Source organism: Pezoporus wallicus, unplaced genomic scaffold, assembly GCF_028554395.1.
Source record: "Pezoporus wallicus isolate ANWC-B61680 ecotype Strahan unplaced genomic scaffold, APGP_CSIRO_Pwel_v1 contig_227, whole genome shotgun sequence".
NCBI classification, from domain to species: domain Eukaryota; kingdom Metazoa; phylum Chordata; class Aves; order Psittaciformes; family Psittacidae; genus Pezoporus; species Pezoporus wallicus.
This window is the reverse complement of record NW_026635704.1, coordinates 13258368-13282935: the sequence shown is the minus strand read 5'-3', so window position 1 is coordinate 13282935 and position 24568 is coordinate 13258368. Positions and strand designations below refer to the sequence as shown.

General features: G+C 37.4%; 1 protein-coding gene across 3 annotated transcripts in view; it reads right to left on the bottom strand.

Moving 5' to 3' along the window:
* Positions 1 to 24568, bottom strand: part of ASXL3 (ASXL transcriptional regulator 3) — a 120132-nt gene that overhangs the window by 82976 nt on the left and 12588 nt on the right. For 2 of the 3 annotated variants that reach the window (XM_057397703.1, XM_057397704.1), the window contains exon 2: positions 12985 to 13067. In XM_057397703.1, coding sequence (XP_057253686.1) covers positions 12985 to 13067 — 83 coding nt within the window. Of the gene's footprint in view, positions 1 to 12984; positions 13068 to 14862; positions 14927 to 24568 lie in introns of all 3 variants that reach the window. The other variant, XM_057397705.1, reaches the window with a different exon arrangement.

Genomic DNA, 24568 nt, shown 5'->3' with positions numbered 1-24568 from the left:
ACCTAACGCTAAATCATATCACCCAAGGCCTCCTCCAACCTGGTCTTGAACACTGTCAGGAATGGAGCATTCACAACCTCCCTGGGTACCCCATTCCAGTGCCTCACCACCCTAACAGGAAAGAATTTCCTCCTTATATCAAATCTAAACTTCCCCTCTTTAAGTTTGAACCCGTTACCCCTTGTCCTATCACTACAGTCCCTAATGAAGAGTCCCTCCCCAGCATCCCTATAGGCCCCCTTCAGATACTGGAAGGCTGCTATGAGGTCTTCACGCAGCCTTCTCTTCTCCAGGAACACAACCTGGTGTCATGGGCAAACTTTGATGTAACTGTTTACATTAATAACCTTAAGCTACTACTACAAACAGAGTAAGGTTAACAGTTGGATTTGGTTTAGTAGTGTTGATTTTGGATGAAGGGGACAGACAGTTAAGAGTATACATACAGTTTGAAATTGCCTAATTTTCACTGGCTATGATAAGATGCCCTGTCTCAAAGCAAGAAGTCTTTAAAAAAGCAAAATAACTTCCTGCTTGTCATATATTCTTAAAGATATCTTCTCAGAAAGTTTCTTACTGTCCTTTATAGGTTTTTTTTTTTCCTTTGTGATGACTGTTGGGGACACATTACTTTTGACATGATTGCATAGTTGATAATGGCTACCTAAAGTATTTCAGTCCAGGTGTATTGGTAACATAAGAAAAAGAAAGAAAGAAAGCAGTAACAAGTAATGGGGGCCATTTGCAAGGGAAAAAAAAAAATTGTCTAGATCCCACCCTTATTTTATTTTATTTGTAAATGAAATATAAAGGCACACAAGTTAAGCTCTTTTAGGGGGAAAAAAAGGTACAGAATGGTGTTCCTTGATAGATTTCTGACAGCAGATAAACATACCTTAAAGAAGCTTATTGAAACATAGAAAAGATACAGCAGTAGCTATGGATGCCATAAGATGCTAAATAGGGTGAAGCAGTTAGGTATTTGTGCTTGGTTTTGTTTTAGTAACTACTACCTTCCAGGAAAAGTCATACTAAATCCCATTTCCCTTTTTCTCATATTATAAATAAAATGAAAACTGAAAGAAATTAGGTAGAGGGAGAGGAAGCAGGAGAGGGGGGAGGCGAATATCAATTTGTACTCTCTTTTTATCTGCTGAGGGCAAACAGCAAAACAGTTTTTAGGATTTTGTTGAGCTTCCTCACATCATCTTTGCTATTGCAACAACTGAACAAAAGCTGTATTTGAGCATAATTTTGTAGTTTACAACTTTATATGCATATAAGTGCATGGGTATGCATACAAAGGTGACTTTGTGGGTGTATCTGTACACTCAAGCACATGAACACAGTTTCATACATACAACATTTAAGTTCTTCTATTTACACCTCAATTTGATATATATGTTTTGGTTCTCAGTTCTCTGTTGCTACTGCAAATATTTGCCAGCCACATCATTACTGCTTCTAGCATACAGCTATCATTAAACAGCCTCACTGACAAAGGCAGAGTTTATGTGGTTTACTAGCAGAAGATGCGATCTTTCTATGCCACTGAAGGAAAATCAGATCTTCCATAAAACATGTTTTTCCTTCACATAGTAGTATGTAAGCTAGCAAAACATATTTAGGCACTTTTAAAATCTGTTTTGAAACAAAGAGTGTGCATGTAGTTTACTTTTACAATAATTAAGATGACTACTTATGAGATCAAAAATAAATAAAATGGAATTGCTATCAGCTAGCCTTAGGAAAAAAAAAATCATATGAATGTAATAAAATTTTATTCACAGTTATACCTGTACTTTTTCATAGTACTTAGTGAAGTTCTGAGGCCTTTTTAGGCCTTGATTCTATAAAAACATACTTCAAAATTTTAAATTAATATACCAGTGCATGACTATAAGAGAGCCACTAAAGTTTTCAGCTCACGCAATATGAAGAATACGAGAAATTTTTTTTCCTATTTTTTTCCCTTTCAGTTAAGAAATGGTTTAATGACAGTTATACTGAAACACATACCTGGATCTTTATAGAAAGATAAAAGACACCCACAGCAAACTGTTCCAGAAAATAAATTATTACTAGAAAATGATGCTTTCATAGAAAGCCTGACAATGTTTTCTTCTTCACATTCAAGTAAAACACATTTAATTCAGTCTGCCAAAAACAGCTATGCTTCTGCTCTGTGAAAAATATGCTAATGATGAAAATAAGGACTTGACAATTTACTGAATACTAAGCGGAAAATTTGTAATGCATTGCCTGTGTTGTAGTGTTACTTCAGGCTTTTTTTTTTTTCCCAGTTGCTATGGAATACCAGAAATAGCATTAAAAGAAAAAGATTACACCATTTTGTGGGATGCTGTGCATGTCCCTTAAGACACAGTCTTTAAAAATAAAGACAAAAGTCAGCTGTGGGATAAATGAAATTCAAAGCAGTAATAACCAATAGGTTTAAAGACTATCTTTTCAATGCAAAAGAGAAATACAGACAACAAAACTGAAATGGAGAAAAAAAAAATCCAATCCCAACAAATAAATCTCTATCAGCAACTAGCAAGTTAAAACCTAGAATAATTCATTTCACACCTGCAAGAAAAAGCAGCTTCTTAGGTTACTCAGATGTTGCAACAAAAGCTCATCAATCCATTAAACCAGGCATGCCTTCAAGTTCCCAGCCAGACTTCAATTTTCACTACAGGTTTTAAGTCTTCAACAGCATAAAACTCTTTTCCTAAGAATATTTTACCAGAGCGCTCCTTCAAAAGGTGACTCCTTTTAGCTAAAGTCTCCATATCATACTGTGTTTGAAAGTTTGATATATATGGCTGCTCCCGACAGGCTTATGTGATGAATTGCATTTGCCAAGTACTTCTGAAAGAAAATACAGTAGATTATTCTTGCCTTTTCTAAGCACAAGAAGGCTGAACAGGGCTGCTGGCTACTCAGCAACAGCTCTTGCACTTTGCCCCTGAGTAGCATACACTGATACTAAGCTCACTTGAAGACCTTGTTTCTGACTTGTATTTTAATAAGTAGTTTATTACTTGTGTAACTTAATGTATGTGAGAGATCTTCACATCAGAGCAATGACATAAAGAAGAACACATTCTATCAAATCTCTGTTTCTGAAAGATATTTTTGAAGGTTTTGGCAACAATGGAAAACTATTCCAGGAAAGCATTTCTGTGTCTCAAAAAGATGCTGGCAAAGCAGGTTAATAAAGGTAGTAAAATCAAAGAGCAGACATATCTACCTACTTTTCACACAGTCATGGTTCTGTTTATAGAACTGCAGGCAGACTTTGGATAAAAGAACAGGAAAACCTTCTGCAGACTGTGGAAGGTCTCATGCTCTACACTATAGGACACATACCGTACACACACAAATCCCAGCCACCAAAACAAACAAATAAAAACCACAAACAAACCAACCAAAACACTGGCACTGCTGAGAGAATGGATTAAAGATCTGATGAAACTTCCCCAAGATAAGTTCTGAGAGTATCTGATTGTTTTGAATGTGTTAGATCTCTTGGATATCCTTAATTAATTTCTCTTTCTGAGACATGCACACAAACTTTAAAGCAAAATTACTCTTTGAAATACAGAAACACTAGTGAAAAAAATATCTGTAGCATATTTAAATATTGCTAAAAGAGAAGTTACACTTTCTGGAAGAAATGTGTGAAGAAAGTTATCACACAATATACACTTCAGGATAATGCTATAAAAGTATGGTAACACCAATGAAAAGAGAAACCTCCTGATTTATACATCAGTCTGAACCAGATTATTACTTTTGAGTCTCTTCAATAGTAGTCTACACTGAGACACAATATAAGAAAAAGACAACAAAACTTAAGTTCTTAAACATCAAAATAAAACAATAAAGAAATTATTTATTCAAAAAAAGCTACACTGAATTTGTTGACTAATTTAAACTATTTAGTCACAGCTGTTGTCTTCTCATGTTGTACTTCAACATAAAATGGTCTTTATCAGGAAATGTTGTCATTACTGCACAAAATAACTACTAAAACTTATAAGAACACCAGCATTTGTATCTGCACTGCTATCCATTATTTGTTACATTTAATTTGCTGGATTTCCTCTTGTATTAAAAAAGAAATATATTTCATACGGCGTTCACATATTAGGGGGGGTCTGAATTTCAGCAAGTTAGGCTGTGACAAAGAGGACTTGGGCATGCCTTCAAAGATAAAATATTTCTGCAGTACAGACCTTTAGACATTGAAACATGTATATCACATCACAAAACAGCAGAATTTTTCTTATTACAGCTAAATAAATTAGCTTTTAAAATTTTCACATTCCCACTGAATTATTATAACTTGGCTACCTAATGGTCATATGCACCACTCTCCTTTACCAGTGAAGCATCAAACACTAAAAAAGCTTTCTACACTGCACTAACATGATGTTCCTTGAGAAAATACAGGTTGGACAGGGGTGTGAGGAGCAGAAACCTAAGGAGCTGCACAGGTAAAATAAAATATATATTTATATATATATATGTGCATATATATACATATAATACATATAAAAATAAAGATATTTTGATAGTACAAAGCAAGCAAGTATGTTACACAGGCTGGATTCCTCCTTTCCCAGTCCCCAATGCAGACACGTTTTGCAGAGCTGCTCATGGCAGATATTTTTCAAAAATAAAAAAATAAAAAAAAAAAGCCAAGCCCAAGCAGCACTATTTCCTATTATTTTCATGGCAAGTGGAAAGATCGTTACAATATATGTTTTAGCACACAGAGAACTATTCTACCAAATGGAAAACTGAAGTACTGAACACTGTAAGTGCAAAAATGTTTATGGAAAAATAACAGTAACATCATAATCCTTAAAAAAAGAAAACAGAGGATCAGCTGTTCTGAAATCTCATTTTACCTGCACATTCAGGAACAGACAAACAGGGTGAAGTACAAAACAGGAAGGCATATGAACTTTTCTAAACAGTTATAAAATACCTATTGAAGGTCCCATACATGATAAAATTATGGAGTTGTGGTTTTATTTCCTTATGATTAGTCCTGAAACCAAACTAAAGAAGAAAGCTTGGTTGGTCCTGAGCCAGAATGTGAAATAAATACTGAAATCTGGTTGTATTACTTAAGAAAATTTCAGGCACATAGAATGGTCAAACAGATTGACTTTGAGTTCCCATGTATGCGAAGGGAATAAGGATGACATTGGATTAGGGTAATTAGAGACCACGGGATGGCGACTCAGTTTGACAAAGATGGAAGATTAATGCTGAATTAATACCATAGTAGTTTTAGGGCTACATCACCATCAAAACCTGAAATAATTATCACAAAGGTGTTACGGGTGTCATGATCCAAGTTACTGTTCCAGTGCTGGAATGCAATAATGTAGGAAAACCCATCAGGTTTTACCAGTTAGACTGCACTATGGCATAACAATGCTGGGAATGCCTAGGCAAAAAGGAGTAGGCCTGAGATTTTCAGCGGGTAAATTGCTGCTATTACAACTGCCTACCAAATTAGGCAGTTTGCTGTCATACTGGGAAAAACAGCCTTTCAAAGAGGCGTCTGAAGTGAATTTATGCAGAAAGACAGGTTGTACTGAAAGTTTGTTTCTTTCACTGCTTTAGAGCCAAAAGGCACATCTGTAGAGGCATAAAAATCAACCTAATAATGCCAGGATAAAGAACGTAAAAAACTTGCTCTCCCTTTTCCCATCAAGGCTTTCTTTCAGTCCATTGCAGGGAATAATTACCTTCAAGACAAAACAATGCACTCCAGCTGAAGAGGCTCCCCAGTAAATTCTATCAGACATATGCAACCACAGAAGCCTCTTAACTATCTGTACTCTTCCATAAACAATCAGAGCCTTAAGACAAAAACTGTGGTTCTTTCAGTGAAATTTTTAAGAGGTTTTTGGTAGGCATTTGCCTTTTTATTTTCCTTTATTTTCCCCCCTTTTTTGTTCCTTTTTTCTTTTTTTTTTTTTGTGTGTGTAAGTGAAAAAAACTAAAATTAGTTAATAATTATGAATCACAACAGTATCTTGGAATTACTTTATAGGAAAGGAAGTAAAAATTCCTCTGTCTACATGCATACAGAATAAAGGAACTTAAAAATGATAACAACGGGAGACAGTTGCCAGCTCATTTAGCCTATTTACAGAAACAGCAGCATTCAGAAGGGGTTTTATTTTTAAGTCAATAGCTCTAAGGATGAAGTATGCAAAAGCTTAAACAGACAGTGTCAAAAAGATCAAAGGATTCAGAAGTGAAGGTAGTATTTGCAGGAGTACCATCTTACTTCAAAGCTTATGACATACCCTGCACGGATCATGTGTTGTATTTCATTGATGACTCTACTCAGAAGTTCAAAGTGGGTTTAATTCTAGCTAACCCACTAGTTTAGCATTTCTGCACAAAGAGTGTAAAATCTAGAAAGAGTAACTTGAAATTTATTAGGGTCATACTTTGCAGCTTTCCTAGACTCAAAAGACATAATATGTTATGATATCATTCATGATAGATATTATCAACACGGTAGAGTACAGAAAAACAGTGCTACTGCCAGAGCCAGTGGCAAGCATCTCAGTCTTCTGAAAGACTACTGTCACAACAATATCAATAGGTAGCTTAATCTTGTAGCAAAAGACAAAATATGCAGAGAGAAAAAGGAGGAGGAGGAAGAGTTCGGACTGATGCCACGATTTTCATAGTTGAAATTAAGATCAACAAAGAAATGTCAAGAGAAAGAAGAGTAAGACTCCCGATGAAAAATTAAAAACAGAATGTGATGAAAGGATTTTTTTAACCTCTTTTATGAATTGCCTGAAGAGAATAGTCAGTCATTTGACAATACAGAGGTCGGTGACTCTAGCTGAACAGCAAAAATACTATAAAATTATCCCATTCCAGGGTTCACAATCCTGAATGTAATGGAGGAGAAGAGTACATAGCTAACAGCTGCAGGCTAAAGTTGCACTCCAAAAAATTAAACTTTGCTTGTCCCATTTTGAAAGTTTATTGGCTTTTAACTTGTACTGAGAATCTGTGGCTTTATTCTTACCCAGACAAGTCAATTTCTCAGCCTCACCAAGCAAAGGAGAAAGGGAACTACTGAAAGCCAAGACATAATCTGGAGTTATTAGCATCAAACATTTATCAGAATTTGGCTGGATATTCTCCCATAGGATTCAAGCAACATGTATGGCCCAAGTACTGCAAGCTGACCTAAAAAAATCCATAGAAAAATATGGATCAAGGGATATGCTAGTTCATTGTCCTAGTTTAAGACAGGATCAACCAAATCTACGTAACTCCTGAAACACATCTAAATTGTTACTAGAGAGATTTAGAGATCTTTCACATCTCCCCTACAGTCCATGACAGAAATCAATTATACCTGTTAGAAGAAAAAAAAGGAACTTTGTATTACCTAATTGGAATCTTTTCTTGCTACAATTTAAAGGCCTTATTTCTTATCCTATCCATATCAGACTGTCCTGGGTTCAGCAGTAGCAGTCATTTTTCTCCTTCTTGGTAGCTGGTGTAGTGCAGTGTTTTGACTTTCAGATCGGGAACAGAGCTGATAGCGATGTTTTGGTTTGGCCAAGGACTTTGTGAGCCTCATGCTCTGCCAGGGGGGAGGGGAAGCCAGGAGGAAGCAGAGACAGGACACCTGACCCAAACTGACCAAAGAGGTATTCCATACCACAGCACGTCATGCCCAGGAGGTAACTGGGAGTTAGCCGGAAGGGCTGGGAGACTGCAGGGTTGGAGGAGGTATCGGTCGGAGCTTGGTCGGGCTTGGGGGCCGAGTTATCGGTCAGCTGGTGCTGAGGTGTTGTATTCTCTTCCCTTGTTATTTCCTTTATCATTATTATCATTGGTGGTAGCAGTAGTGATCTGTGTTATACCTTAGTTACTAAACTGTTCTTATCTCAACCCGTGGGAGTTGCATTCTTTTCAATTCTCCTCTCCATCCCTCCGAGAGCAGGGGGAGGGCAAGAAAGGGGGGGGAAGTGAGCGAACGAATTACCTGACTGGGTTTAAACCACGACACAGACATGCAGGGTAACTTTTTCCCCTTACTTTTTTTCCTATGTTTTACATACTGGAAGACTTATGTAAACTAAATCTTCCCTTCCTTAATCCAAACACCTAAATCATACCAACTTATTTTTATCTCCCCGATAATCTTAAACAGCCTTCAAATGGTCCTGTGCCTCATGAAGGTGCAGTGCCCCAAACAGAAGGGAATAAATAGGTTATTCCTGGTAGACCTGCAGGCAATTTTCCGTTAATCATGAAAGAGGGCAAAACCAAGAATGTTACTAGGGTCAGAGTTAAATACAGCAATAAACCAGGAAAATTAGAGATTTTTTTTTTTTTTCTGTAAGAATCAGCAAAAATTTTAACACACATGACCTACTTAAATATCCCCACTATGACCATGCAGGCACCTCTTGGAGAAAGACAGACACAGGGACAAAGAAGAATCTGGAAAGTTCCTGGAACTGTGTTAGGAACAAAAATCCTTGAACAGAAGACGTAAAATGCAGTTAGGATGGAAGGCATTACTTAGGTTTGATGTGACCCAGTGGGGAAGAAGCAGCTGAAAACGAGTGTTCATGAAGGGATGAGTCTTAATTTTTTGGAAAATAAAGGAGAAACAAAAATAAGAAAACAGGTTTCAGGAAACTAAATTTCAGCAATCTTACCCACCCACCCACCATGCACAAAGACATTTCTGTAAGCACACACAAACAGGAAACTGGCCTGTTCTTCTGAGAAGGGGTGGCACTGAGCTCTTACACCAAACGTACAGGAGTGGTAGTGCTTTTTCTTTGTTGACACCTAATTAGAAAGCTGTCTGTGATTAGACAGCTACTAAAACCAACACAAGGAACACAAAAAAAAATTATTAAAAGGTAGTTAAATTAGATGTTCTCAAATCAGTTAAATCTGTTGAAATTCACCATAAGGTATTTACAGCTGACTAGACCAGTCTCCAGATTATCAATTGTCATTTTTGACAACTTGTAGAGGATAGCAGCGGTTCTTAAAGACTGGGTAACATCTAATGACTAGCTTAAAAAAAAAAAAAAAAAAAAAAAAAAAAAAGGCAGGACCAAGAAAGTGGAGATGCAGCAAAACTGAATTTCAGTTCCCCCAAATTACAGAATAAAAAATATTTAGAAGAATTTAGCAGATAAGAAGTTGAGTGATACATAGACCTGTCAAGTTACTTCAGATCTATCAAAATTTTCTTTATCACACAGTAGCAGACCCTGTAGTTAGAGAAGCAGCAATAGGTATCATATAGCCCAACTGAATGAGTCTCTGGACATAGTTTCTCATGCAATTTTCATAAGCAGATAAATACAGTGCTGCAAAAGGAAGCAAGCTCTGATAAGCAGATGACACTAAACTTAGAAGGGTTGCAAGCGTGCTAAAAGACAAGACTACATGTTACAGTAATCTTAAATTTGAGAAATGGTCTGCAGAAGACCTGAGTACAATTCATAAAGTGAATATTAGACCTTAACAGGAATAAGTAACAGCAGAAATATAAGATGGAGAACAACTAACAAGGCAGCAGCACAGTGGAAAAGGAGCACTAAGGCTAAAGTGGATCATACTCTGACCAGCAGTCTCTGTCACACTAGCAAAACCAGCAAAATCCTGTGCTAGGAGAGTCCAGTAGGTTCCAAGTCTAGGAAAATTACAGTGGGACAGGGAATTGTTTTCAAAAGACTAGGTCAGTGGATGCTAGGAAGGAAAATCCAAGGCACTGTGCACTAGAGTAAATTGCTGCCTATCTTCTTTGTAAAGAGATTTCAGCGTACAGGTGTGTTGGCCTTTCACTGTTCACTAAAAGCACAAGCATGAATGTAAAACAAATACTTCTAACACCTTCCCTCATACCCCCCAGAAGAAAACCATATATTTTCTACATCCCAAAAAGGTTTGTCTTAAAAGTTTCTACTCTTTCTAATTAGCAGGTAAACTGTCTGCCTGCTGACCATTTTACAACCGATCATCAAAACAGGAAAGAAAAAACAAAATTAAGATGCAAGAATCTGGTGTATAACCTCTCACAGGACATGTCAGTAAGTTTTCATTTAAATTTCTAACATATATCTGCTTTGTAAATTTGGAATTTTCCTTCTATTGTATTTAATTGTTTGAGTAATAAAAAAAAACAAACAAATGTGCAACTTGATGTCTTTATTGCAAACAAAGAAAAGAAGCTGAATAGTCTGACAGTCTCTTTTATAAGATTACACATAATGACAATGAGATTGCTGAAAAACCATATGTTATTCATTCAGATTTACTACCACAGCAAAAAGCTTTAGATTAATTAGTGCTGCAATATATTTGAAAAATGACTTAGCCAATTAATCTCATTCATCTCTAAATGGAACAGTAGAGAGGAGAATTTTAAGAACTCCATTTAGGATTGCCAAGGTTCTACCAACAATGATAATCAGTATAAAGTAATAAGTAAAGTATATTAAAGTAGTAACATATTGCTGGTACAAGTTCATACTTGTACACAAATCAATACAGAACACACAAATCAATAAAGAATAAAATATGATAGTGCCGTTCTACTGCTTATGACCAGATGACTGTACATCATAAATTTATATCTCTTGCTCATCTTAGCTGGCTGAAGCATAGAGACCAGGAAAAATCATCTTTAGTAATGACAAAGGTACCATACTGGCAGAAAGGTACTGCAAGTAAGTGCAGAGCTGGATGACATAAATGGAAGACTAAATTCAAGAACGGTGCAAACAGAATATTACTTACGCACTGAGGCCCAATCAGCAAACATGCGCAATCAGAAGTTAAATGAGAATCCAAATACTTTAGAAAAATAAATACAGAATCAACAGGTTTTGGTTCTGCAATTGCAGAAGTTAGAAATTTGAGGCTAATCGGTTTAGGATGACTTAGCCTATAATGTAGGTACAATGTTTGAAGTAAGGAGCAAAGAACACTGAATTTTAACCTTACCAGTTACATAGATAATCATGACCATATATGGCATCCTGCAATCTACTATACATTCACACACACCTGCATGTACATAGAATCATAAAGTGGTTAGAGTTGGAAAGAACCTTACGATCATCTAGTTCCAAACCCCATGCGATAGGCAGAGAATGCCTCACACTAGACCATGTCGCCCAAGGCTCTGTCCAACCTGGCCTTGAACACTGCCAGGGATGGAGCATTTATCATCTCTTTGGGCAACCTGTTTCAGTGCCCCACCACAATACCATGAATGAAAATCAGAATGAATCTGAATCTCCTTTCCCTGCAACTCTCAGATTCTTAGTAACTAAAGAAATTAAAGAATATCTAGCTTTGAACCTCTTTACATGAATCCTCATATTATTCATTCTGTAGCAATTGAAAAGGGCTTTCACATTTTATGTATTCAAATCAGAAAAACACTGCCTTCACTACCTCCCATAGATTTTCCACACAAAAATTTGTTAACATACTGTTCACAGAAGCAAGAATTTTTAAGATTACAAAGAAATGCTATTATCAGGCTTGTGAGCCTCTCGCATGCAGTTCTCATATTACAAGACATAAGAAGAAAGCAATCCATTCAGTGCTGTGAAAAGCAGAGTTTTAATAAAAATGGGTTTTCAAAGTTGGGTTTTCTTGATTTTTGTTGTTGCATGCAAATCATTGCAGCATAACACACATTTGAATATTCGTTTTCAAAAGTTTTAATGCCCTTGTTTCCATGGTATCATTACTAAATATACTCAATGTACTATTTCTTGACTGGCACTAAAGCATTTTATATCTGCAAAAGGTGCAATTTTACCAAAATGCAGCTATTATAAACGTGTTATGAGGCTACCAACAAAGCAGTGCACGATTATGCAGTGCAAATGATCATGCAGAGCGTTCTGTTTTTTAAGAACAATGAATTCAGTAAAAATATGTCCCATGATTACTTCTGGTTCACCAGAATAAACTCAGATGTAATAGACATAATGTGTTACTACTACTCAGCACAGGCTTTGAAGTTATCTTGTCCTAGATTTTTAGGTTCCACACTAAAAGAAAGTAAATAAAAGTGAATGCCTCCCTTTGCTTTGAGACAGCAACAAGTATTAAAACAACTCATTAGAATAGAGAATTTCTACTATAACATTTGGAGAAAAGGAAACTGCATTTTGTAGGAGGCCCCCAACAACCAAACAGTTTTTCCTTAACTTATTTTACTTCCTGTCAAGTTTCCATCTGGAGGTCAATCAACTAAGCTGTCAGTCAACTTGAGCTGCACGCCAATATCAGCCAGGCATCAATAGAAGACAACTGTTTATTTCCACAGTCTCTGGATAACCCACCTATCCTCTAACAGCTTAATGATCACAGTTGAAATCTGCATCCAAGGTATGCCAAGTTGTATCCAGCCTCTGCAGCCACACAGACTAGCTCCCAATGTTCAAAGACCCCTCTCCCTCAAATCCCAATTCTTTATCAGCACAACCCCTGTCACCAGCATGTCTTAACAGTGATTTAAGTGCCAGACCACAAACCCAAGTGAGAAAAGGAGGGTGTCTAGCTCCATCTCATGTCTGGTTCATGCATATGGTGGCAGAAGCAACCCAGTTGTCAAGCTTTGGTCCTTAAGCAAAAATGAGATGTAGCATTGGACTGCCTAAGCAGATAACATTGTCTTTCTAAAGAAAGGCCATTAGACTGGAGCTGACCCACAGATCCCTTTTAAGAGGCAAAAAGTTAAGCCAGCGCTAACCATTTTAAAAGCTGTGAACTAACAAACAAAACCCATCAGCTATATTTCCCACTTTGGTAGCAAAAATCAATTCAGCCATTAGCCAGCACTTTCTGTTTTGTAAAGATAATGTACCATTCCTAGATGGTTTTCAAAGAGATAGCAAAAATACAGATCATATAAACACTGACCTTGTTTCTTTTAACCCTTCTTTCTGAATGACTTCCAGTATTTGTTTTGCAGTCATTGGTGAGTTGGGGTACTTTTCCAATGCCTGAAAAGAAATAATACATGTGTAAGTGACAAGACACAGCTGTCCTGTGAATCTGAAAGGTTATGTGATCATGCAGTTTTTATGTAGGTATTTGTGAAAGGCAGGGAACAGCAGCATTGAGACTGAAGTCCTCTGTCTGTTGGAAGGCCAGATACAATCCAGGAAACTGCAGCAAGGATAAGATTTACTTGCTGATTTTGTGCATCATCTGCTACATCTGCCTGGGAAAAAATCTCACCAGGTTCCAAATAAAAGAGTTGAAATATGCAACTAATTTTATGATACAGCAACAGAGTTCCTTTCAGGCAGGAGGGAAGAAAAAAAAAAAAGAAGAAGAAGAAGAGGCGGCTAATCTTTTGTTTTGTTTTTAGAAGTATTTGAGGTCATTTGAATATTTTATACTTAGGTTTTGTCATGACCTCTGGAACAAAACTGGCTAAAATCTTCCATCTGTAAAGCAGGAGCTACTGTGAGAATTGGCACAGATAGGTTTCAATTTTAAAATGCTTCGTTATAAAAAAAAAAAAAATAAAAAAAAATTAAGCAGCCAGAACACTCACAGCACACAAGATGCTACATGATAGAGTGCAGTATATTTTTCCAGTTCAGCTCAGTTTTCCACTCCTTTGCCTTTTCCAATTGAGCCCAAAGTAACCCACTCCGCTCTCCAGATACAACCATCTCGTACAGATTTTTCTGGTTTTCCACTTCCTTTTTGTCCCCATCAGTTTTAAGCTGTTAAACAAACAGCCACTCTTTTGTTCATGTAAAGTGCCAGACAGCCCTGGAAAATGAAATCTTTCAATCAGCAGTAAAAGGTGCAGCACAGGCCACAGCAATCAAGCTTCCTAGAGAATTTTGCCAACATATCTCAGCCAGAACTTACATTTCTACCCTGGGTAAGAAAGAAATCAGTTTGGTCTCCAAATTCATCTGATCCTGAGCTTCTCTCTAGTAGTTAGCAAACGATGACAACTGTGAAGGTAGCTACTGCTGTGTAGATACCTGCCCACTAGAAACTAGAGACACCATCACATCATATCAAGCAAGTCATCAAACTGTGAAGGGTGCTAATCAGGGCTGTAATTCAAGCAGCTCACCTAAATCTAAAGCCTCTCTACTCCCTGCAACTTGACCAGCTCAGCCCTCTCCTGCCATTTTACAATTCTGATTTACTGCCTGTTCTCCCCTTTTGCAGCCAAAGCACAGTTTACAAAATTCTTCAGTTTTTGTTACAGATGAGCTTTGTAGCCTTTACCTTTCAGTTACAGAAAGGAAAATGCAGAAGTGAGGGCTGCAGTAGAAAGGTCTGGGAGCTGAACTGAGCTTATCTCATGTACATCAGTAGGATTCAAAAGGGACTCATCAGGAAAGGAAAACCGAAAGGTGATTTGAAAGGAGAAAGAAGAGTGGGTAGGAAAGAGTATGGCAATGAGTACAGATGGAAGGAACTGCACAGGGCTGGGAAAAGGGCCATTGCACAGCAAGGGAAGAGAAACGATACGATGTGTTAGTGACAGAACCACAATGACACATTGGAAAAATGACAATGTGTATAAACATTAAGACTAGGATGAGGAAGGATTAATGACGTGAAGAGACAAAAATGGAAACTTTAACCTTCAGAAAGAAGACAAAGGACAAGGTAAAATGAGAATACACCAAAATAAAGGCAAAAGAACTGAACTGGGAACATTCCAGAGGGCAAACTGGAAAGGAGACAGAAGAGGAAACTACACTGTACTGGACACGGCTATGAAGGAAACTGTGTGCGCTTGAAAGTGGGGTTACTCACTGTGGAGGATTCCCTGTTTCTCTTCCTGAGTACAGGCCCCTCAGCACACCTGGGCAGCTCCTCCCTGCAATTGAGAAAATTTGGGTAGCCCTGTCCCCTTCTCTACGACATCACATCCTACTCTATAAAGTCAGTAAAAGTGCCAAGTATTACCATGTGAGTTTGACAATAACGGGAAGGAAACAATAAAGCTATACAAGCATCAGAAGTCACTGTGCTCTGGACAATGGAGAAGGGAGAGCAGTTTGTGCTGAGGAAGCTGCACTGAACTGGTTGTGGAAGCAATGGCCAGACATACAGATGCAGAGGATCATCTTCACCAAACAACAATGGAACCAACAAGTAGGATGTACAGCATCACTACAAAAGTTTAATCAAACCCACAAGGCAGATTTCAAATACCACAGTATGAAGTGAACACAGTCAGGATAGAATGACAAACTGAAATGCACAGTATGTTAGACAGGCTGAAAATGCTGAAGCAAACAATTGCCCGTTGTATGGACTTGTTTTATGCCGGACATGTAGCGTGGGCTGCAGTTCATATACCCCATGAATTTAAGTCTGTTCATCCAACCCTCTTAAGGCTGTTATTTAAAGAACTATTCATACCCTAACTGAAAATCATTAATTCTCCAATTCAAACACCGCTTAAGTTGCAAATCTTATTTTTGTGTACCTGATCAAGTTTTCTTTATCAGAACAAAGATTAATTTAACAGAGAACCTTAGTAAAGATGTTTATTTCTGCCCCTCCTTCCATGCTGTCATGTCATGTGTGTTCCATCCCCATTTTTAACCTACCCGTTAATCACACTAAGAAAGTAAAAATAATTACTTGTAAAAACATTTTAATGATGATCTCATTTTCTTCCCCCAGTTATGGAAAACAGCATCAGAGTATTATTTAACAGTCTGTGAGCTAATGAATAAACTGAACTGATAATTGCACCGGTGTCTCTTGCTTCTGTATCTCACTGTTAACACTGCTAAAAGCCCGCAATCCCTTTTGCATTTATAATATTTTAAAAATATTATTAGAAATTCAAACTGAATTACTGTGCCTTAAGGCAAATGAAATGCTAAAATGCATTAGCACAGTTAAGTCACAGACTTCTTGGTCAGAAAAAGTAATAGGCAACAGGGGAGGAAGCCTTTATCTGTTTTAACTATCTTTCTCCTTCCTCCCACTCAATCCACCAACACTCATATGGGCAGTGACTAATAACTCTGAAATTAAAACATGCCAAAGTACTGTCATAAAGAATATGACTGCTTCAATGTATTTTGTGTAAGAAGGACAATGGCAGAAGAATGGTTTGCACTGACTGCAACCTCTATCACAGAGGATCAAATATGCTCTATTTATTCCTGCCATTCAACAACAGGCTTAAAAAGAGACAGCCACTAAATAACTGGGACAAATAATTTGATAACCATCATGACAATCTGGATGAGAAAAGAAGTAGACATTGCACTGAACGCATTCTTGGTGGTCATTCAAACCCTGGTAAATGGTTGAAAGAAAAGAGAACTCAGATCCTACCACACACAGTGGAAATCAAACCTCCCAGAAAATGGTAACAGCCTGACAAATTGTTATATTTGTTAACACCTACATGTACCAACCCATAACTTCAGTGATATTAAATAATTACACAGATGCTACAAACACATACAGTCCCAATTTCATCAGAAAAGTCATGTCAGTTATATGGGACAAGAAGAAGTCCAAATTCCTTTTCTCACCATAGCATCTATAACCTTCTATGAATTGACAACCGCTCAGAAAACTCAGTTGCCACACTGGGGAAAAAAATACTTTCTAGTGAACTGTTGACAAGAAGACTCCAGAGCAAAGACTCTCAGCTTTGCACAGAGAGAGAAATCCTGAATGCTCAGCTCGCCTACAAAACCAGAAGATAACCTCCATATAGTTAATCGAATGATTAGTTTAATCTATATACACACAGGTACTTGTGACTGTGAACCAGATCTACTCAATCGTTTGCACTTCAGCCACTAGAGGGGACACAAGCAGAGGGACAACACGAAAAAAAGGAGAATTATGAAGTCGGCCTTCTTGCCACCCATAAATATTCTTGCAGAAAGTGGGAAGGGCTGCCAGAGAAGCAGCCACTACTGACAGAAAATGACTCTTCTAAACCAGAACCAAGTGTGGTCTGATGCTGTGCTATGGTCCAAAAGCAGCAGGCAGAACAGTCCAGTGGGCTTGTTGATGCTGACTGTGCAACCGAAATACAGTTAGCTGGAACCAGGCAGAGCGTCTTCTATTTCTGGAAGCTGCCTGCAGAAATCTCAAGGTCAGGTAGCTGACAAAAATACAGATCATTTTATCACGTCTGCTTGGTCAAATTATAGGCTGAGCAACTACTCACAAACTGAAGCAATTCTCTTTAGAACATTATTTAAAGAAGTTGGGAGGAGAAAGGAACAGTACAGTTATTGCCAGTGCTCCCACACAACAGCTAAAATACAAGGCAGGCTGAACTGGACAACTGACAACCTTTACTGCTGAAAGACAGCAAGATAAGAGAACAGAAAAATAACTCTCCTTCTTCTAAGCATAAAATGCATTTTCTAGCCACTCATTGCTAAACTGATGAATTGAAAGATGGAGTTGCAACCAGGGTACAAGAACAGCATCCTGGAAAAAATCCAGCATTGTCTTTTCCAGCTGCTTGTGTGAGGTTAACAGGAGGACTGACTTCTATTGTGGGAAATGCCCCACTCAAACCTTTTGTATTCGTTTTTGATTAACGGCTTTAGTCACTGGGGAATTATCAGCAGCCTGGTAAAAGTTCAAAGCCCTTTGTGTGAAGACAGAGGGTAAATGGTTAGGAGAGAAGGGTAGGGCAGGGTACAGAGTGGGGGAAGAAAGGAAGGGTATAGAGATGGATGAAGGGGAGAAAAGAGTAAGAAGACTGAGAAAAGAGAGGGTGCATGATACATGAAAAAGAGAATAGAGGGATGAAAATAAGAAGGGAAGATGCAATACAACATATTTTAACATAAATTCTCAAACAGATGCTCATGGAACTCTTGCTGATGTTGATTCAAAAAAAAGGTAAAAAGTAGTTTCCAAGTATTAAAATATTAAAAGAAGCTAACAGGAGTAATGATTCTTGTAGGGCTTTTGACTTTGAGTAGTTGCAGCTACAATAAGGAAGCTGTAAAATCTGAGTAGAATAAGGTGCATTTCACAAGACATTTTTCACTATATACTCCATACTATGAATTTGTCTCTGTAATCCATGCATCACTACACATAAAAGTACCATCAAGAAAGGAAAGGAACAAAAACCTAAGATGAACAAGAGAACAACATGTAAAAATACCTAAACCTGCTGAAATATATTCAGTTTTAACATCAGTTATGTGCATGCATGCTAGTCCACACTTTTTTTAGGTTCAGAGATAATGCTGTTGACCTGTAGAGCTCAAATGGTTTAAAGTACACCCAAACCCCATTTTTCCCCAGTCCTCTTTCAGTTAAAAGCACTTTACAGTTCCTTTAGCATGAGCTACAGGGAACATGTGGAAGTTTCCTGCATGAGAATTTCTGCAAGTAAGTCTGAAGCCACCTAGGCTTTTCTAACCCTACAGCGTTATCATCTCCTAAAATACTGAATGAAAGGAAAGAGCAAGAAAGAAGCTGAATGATTTGTTTGTTGATTCCATTGCTTTGACTGGCTGGTTAGAAGCTTGTTCTGAGATGTCTGGACCCTTTTATTGTTCTTTTCTTAATTTATTTATAATGTCATATTTTAAACTGATAGAAAGGCAGCAACAGTGCTTTGAAATTCCAGATAAAATTGCATGCCTGACATTTTGAATTCAAAAGAAATTGGATTACAATTCAGTTAAAATTAAACATACAATTGTGTTACTCTGTTAAAAGGCACAAAAGCTCTAGCAGCAATGATATCTTGCCATGGCTAGCAGCCTCATTCATCACCAGAAAACACAGGGTAAAGTTTTCAACCCTAAACAACTGACTTATAATAACTTATTGATCTGGTCTGACATACTGAACAAAACGAAACCTTCGTATTTCTCTCAACTAATGCAATCAGCCTGTCCAAGCAACCAGGAACTTTCACTTAAAGGTTCTGTCAGCAAAGATCCATAAATACCTCAGTGGCTGTAACAGGATGAACCCAGTGTGCACACAGAATCCTATCAGACTTCTGTAAGATCAGGATCAAAGATACATACCCCTTTGAGCAGGATGTCAAACTTGCTACCCTTGTATGGGTACCATTATTAGCAGCAGGATTACTAGTGATGACTACAGTTCAAGTGATGGACCATCCAGATTCTCAGAATGAAATGACTGTTCAATTCTGACAGTGCAGTCCAGCCTTCAGACTTCTGCTTGGCCATGTAAGCCATACCCCTTCCTGCTATCACAGTACCCCATAGCCTCTGACTCTGCTCAGGCTTTCTCTGCACTCAAAGTAACATTCTCATCTTTTGAAGTGTTGCAATACCCTGTCTCCTGTATCTTCCACCTTTCTGAATCCCGACTGAAATACCTTTGCTTCAGTTGTCCCTACTACAGTACACTCCCACGGTACATTCTTGTGTCTTTTACCTCCTGCAACATTAGCACATTTATAGAGATGCAGCTCATTGCCATGGGCTCCCCAAAATCCAGACACAGGTACACAAGTGCTGCCTAGGCAGTTGATACTGAATAGCTAGGCAGCAGCACACTGTAGCTCTTAGGTGCTGACAGGTAAAATTGTACTGTGAACTTCCTGTGGCTTGTAGACCATATTCTCTACTTATTTACTTTAGAGTAGAAGTTTCAATTACTATTTCAGTGCACCCAGCTGAAAAACATGGGCAAAGCTGTTTACAACTATGAATAATTATTGCATAAAAGGTGCCAGGAGCAAAACACAGCTCTGCCACCCAACAACCTCACTGAAATCTGCACTCATTTGGTGCTCACACAGGCCACAATCCTGAAATGCCTCCAATTCCAGAAGGGATAAAAATTCCAGTTTTGCACCTACCCCTGTAAAAAATGAAGAGAGGCCATGTTTAGGTGACTGGAACTAATGGCACAGAATGGATATGAGTGCCCTGTCAGCTGCCTTTACATTACAGATAACAGAGGAAAGAACTACTACCAGTGTGAACACATTAATCGCTACTAAGGAAATAAGGGAAAAAAAAAAACAAACTAAGAAGCACCAAACCCCAATCATATTCACTTCCATACATGCTGTTTTCTTGATTGAAAGCTGAAAGAGTTGTTTGATTTCTTTTTCCTGAGACATTGAAAGGTTTGCTGTATAACTTACATTTCAGAACAGAAAAATAATAAAAAAAAAAAATATGAAGAGTAAAACTTCCCAGAAAAATCAACAGAGAATGAATATGTGTTTGTTTTAAAAGCCTTCATCACTTAATTTACTCAGGCAAATGTAATGTGTAAGGGTTACTTTCAATGTGAGAAATAAAATTCCTACTGGCTACTCTCTGAATGCACCAAATTTAACAGGAAGTGACAGTTATGCCGGTTTTCTTGCCATTGCTTTACAATCAGAACTTATCTTGTTAGACAGTGTCCTAAAGATATAGACCTAAGATTTCCAGAAGGAAAAAAGAAAGTAAAAAAAATGAAAAGTGGGGAAGGGGGGAGGGAGAATAGCAGAATACAAATAAAATATTAAAACTATGCACTCTAAATAATAGTCTTATGCATTAGTTTAGGCCATTTTAAGGATTACATCAGGTAAAACTCACCCACTAAAAGGGTAAGTTTCATGCTGCAAATGACGTTGACTCCGTTAATGTACTACAAACATATTTAAACTACCAAAAAGCACTTCTGTAAAACTGTAAAAATCAAACTTCCATTTTAATTCTGTCAGATACAAGGCATGAAACTACCTCATGAAATTTACAGCACATTTTGATGCTCACGTGAAAAGCCAGTATAAGTCACACCAATTCTCTTAACCTCAGAAGGGAACTCCATAAACTTCGCAACTCGGTTGTTTGCTCACTTCCCCGCAGACTGATACACAGTATCACACCCTTCAAATTAACTGGCAGGTAGAGATGCAGAAAAAGCACTAAGAATCTTTCTTAGTAATTTTATCCCAGAAAGAAAGACCAGAATGTGTTGAATGCATGGAAAATTGGGAAAGAAATTCCTTAGAGGCGTACAAGTGATAAAGCTAGAAAAATTAAAAGTCCCTTGCAACCACAGACACAACAAAAAGCCACTTTCAGTTCATTGCACCTACCTGTTCGAGTACTGGAGAAAAAATGGAAAACCAAATCTCCACAAAATGAAAATTATGAAAGTTTTGGGCTTGGTTTTGGTTTGGGGCTTTGGGGTTGGTTTTTTAGTTGGTTATTTTTTTTTGTTTGGGGTTTTGCTTGTTTATGTGGTTTTGTTTTGGGAGATTTAAAGGGAGGTGTTGGCTTTTTTGTGGGAGGTGGTTTTGTTTTGGTTGGGGGGGTGCTGCTGCTTGCCTGTTTATTTTAAATAGGTGACTTATTTTTTCTCATCAGGATGAACAATACAAAAGAGTAGTCTTAAGAGTCCTTGGGTGTAATGCAGTTTTTTCCTTCCAGAGCTTGCACAATTATTTCATTTCAGTTCTCATTAGTCTGAATCATTACATCATTGTGTACAGAACAGAGTTCACTGGCACAATACAGATCTACTGCTTAAATTGCTCTGAGAGCAGATACGGTAAGTCATGTTTTTGAACTAAAGAAATACAGCCTTCTCATAGAACATGTAAAGAAAGAATTCTTTTGTTAGCTGTCAGTGGGATTTTGCTATCTCTGTTAAATATATAATGGCTAGTGTCATAACAAAGATCAGCCATCGTGTTATGGCATTTATCTTCATGAGTGAAGAGAGGAAGGGCTACTGTGATTTATTCTGTCTCTCCTTATGAGACGATTAATGTCATAAGAGATTAGCCTTCACTACTGACTTGTACACAGAATAAAATAGAGGGCTGGAGTGGGATGTTAGGCAGTTTTAATTGCCACAAGTCTGGAAGCCCACATTACTTACAGATGGTACAGTTGACAATTACTCATCTGAGATTTTCAAAAATAGGAGAATATTTTGCTGTTCACTAACTCCTATCCATTTTGCGTCATTTATTTGTTCAGTCCTTCTTATCAGTCTTTCCACATCGTCTTTTCCCCCATCTCATCACCTAAGTCCACCCACACTTGGTGGACTTAAATCTACAATTTATTGCAGAACTGAAGTCCAGACAGGTGGTTTATATTTGGTATCATCTTCTTAATGGTTTGGAAAATACACCACTATTACTAAGGCACGTTTGTCACAATACAGGCATATTAAAAACAACATATAATAGCTCTGTATCTGTGCTTGTATTCATATATAAATACATAGAAGGCGCAGCTTTCCTCAGGTTCTAAGAAAAGTTACATGTTCACTTCTTCCCAGAGGCCTTGTGAAATAATCTGACCTTTGTAAACTTAAATAGTTTTTCAAAAGCCTCTCACTTCGGAGAAACACACACAGAATATTTTGTTTACATGCTCCCCGCTACTTCTTATGAATGAAAGCAATTCAGATCATACTGTGGTGGAAAAAAAAAAAAAACACAAACCCGATAAGCAAAAATTTTGTTAAAGAGGGAAGAATTATTTTGTCTCCAAAAAGGAACATGAATTGTCTGTATCTTTTTAAAATCTCCTTTTCTGGATACTGCTAAAATCATGCCAAGCTTGGTAAACTTTAATCTCTGATATAAAAGGGTTTTTTTCCATTAAAACCAGCAAGTCTTTACTATTGATTTACATCAAATAGAACACATAATTAAAAAGCTCTCACTGTAAGGCATTATCTTTATCTATACTTCTCAAGTATTGACTTAAACATTTTTATCAGGCTGTTAATCTCATCCACATATAATGTGATCAGCAACTGAGACCAGCCCTGACACTGAGACCAGCCAGGTAACAGGGCAACATTATGGCAGGGAAGAAGTATCGTGAAAGCTAAGGACATTTCTTATTGATGGTAAGTGGATAGGGAAAAAAAAAATAAAACTAAAAAAAAAATCAATGGGTCCTCATCAGTACAACTGTCTACCAGCTGGATGCTGATTTCCCATAGAGATTTAAACCGCCAGGAACAATCACTTGGCATTGGTAAACAAATTCAATAGGACCTCCAGCCTGTAAAGAAAAAAGGTGGACTGAGACTTTAAAACTAGAGCCCTTAAGGAGACAAAATGCTGAGTGTTAAACCAACAGTTTTTAATCAAATCTCAAACCAAAATACAGAACATGTCTTCCTCTATGGGAGGAAAATCTGAAAATGTTCAGGATGATCCACAATTGTTGTGGATGCTTCAAACTCCTGACCCTGCTTGAAGGCATTGTTCTGAGACTGGCTGACCCCTTACAGTCAAGCTGGACAAGCACTGACAAGGTTACAGTGAGAAATGGCTATCAGCCATACACATCATGCAACTACTGTCACCAAACTCCAGATCACAACAAGTTAATGGATCAAGAGAGGAACCACAGAGGATTTTATAAAAGAATATAAATACAGAGACTTCTCTTAATGCTAGGCTTTCTGTTCAAGACAAGCTTCTATTTTTAAGGGTCCTTAATATCACAGTGTGTTTCTTATCCTAAAACCCCTCCCTATACATTGAACAAGATTCAGCTGTTATCTGTCAGGACAGTAACTGTAACACAAGAAAAGCAAACCAAGAGAGAATAAAACATGACTGTTATACAGTATATTCAGTCACGGGTTTTATTCTTCAAAAATCACCAACATACATATACATGAGTATCCAAGTTTTCCTAATGTCACATCTTCTCAGCAAATGCAGCAGTAAAAATCGCCAACTCCTATGAAATGCCACTGGCAAATAAATTCCATGTCTATGGGGTCTAGGCGCATCTTTTAGATTTAATATTTCATAAGTTGATAATACATGCTTTAGCTGTATCTTCCATTTGCCAAAAAAAAAATAGCTAGCAGTAAGTGAACAATAAAACTCTTTTATGGAAAAATGACACTGCAAGATCTTGGTCATCCAGTGTAACTACTGAATTCCTACCATACCTCCAAAACAATGAGTAATAAGATTAGCTTCACAGTTCAGATCCAGGAATGCAATCTTCCTTTAACTGTGCCAGAGAATCTCATCCAAAGATGTAAGATTATACTTAGGAGATTTACATGCTATGCTCTCTGAGGTGAAAACAAAAATAAACCAAGGTATCCAGAATCAGAAGAAAATTACCACTCTCTTACATTCAAGCATCACACCAGACAGACTTTTGGACATGGGAGATTCTATGAAATTTCTGTTCTAGAAATAACTTGGGCAAGATAATTTGAAACTAACTCCAAAAATTCCAATAGGATAAAATTCCAAATGGATGAGATAATATTTCAGAAGACAAACTGGTCTTTTCAATTCTTTCAAAGGGATTACTTAAAATTTCAGCAATACTCCTTTGGCTAAGATAGCCCATAAAATAAGTTGTTTTAAAACGAAATAGAATGAAACATAATCAAAGCAAAAGTATTTAATTTCCAAAACAAAGGTACTGACTTTTATACAGGACAGAACACAGATTTTTCTTTTTTTCACCTTGATGTTTCACTGTTTCACTTATACTCCCAAAGTTTACGAAGA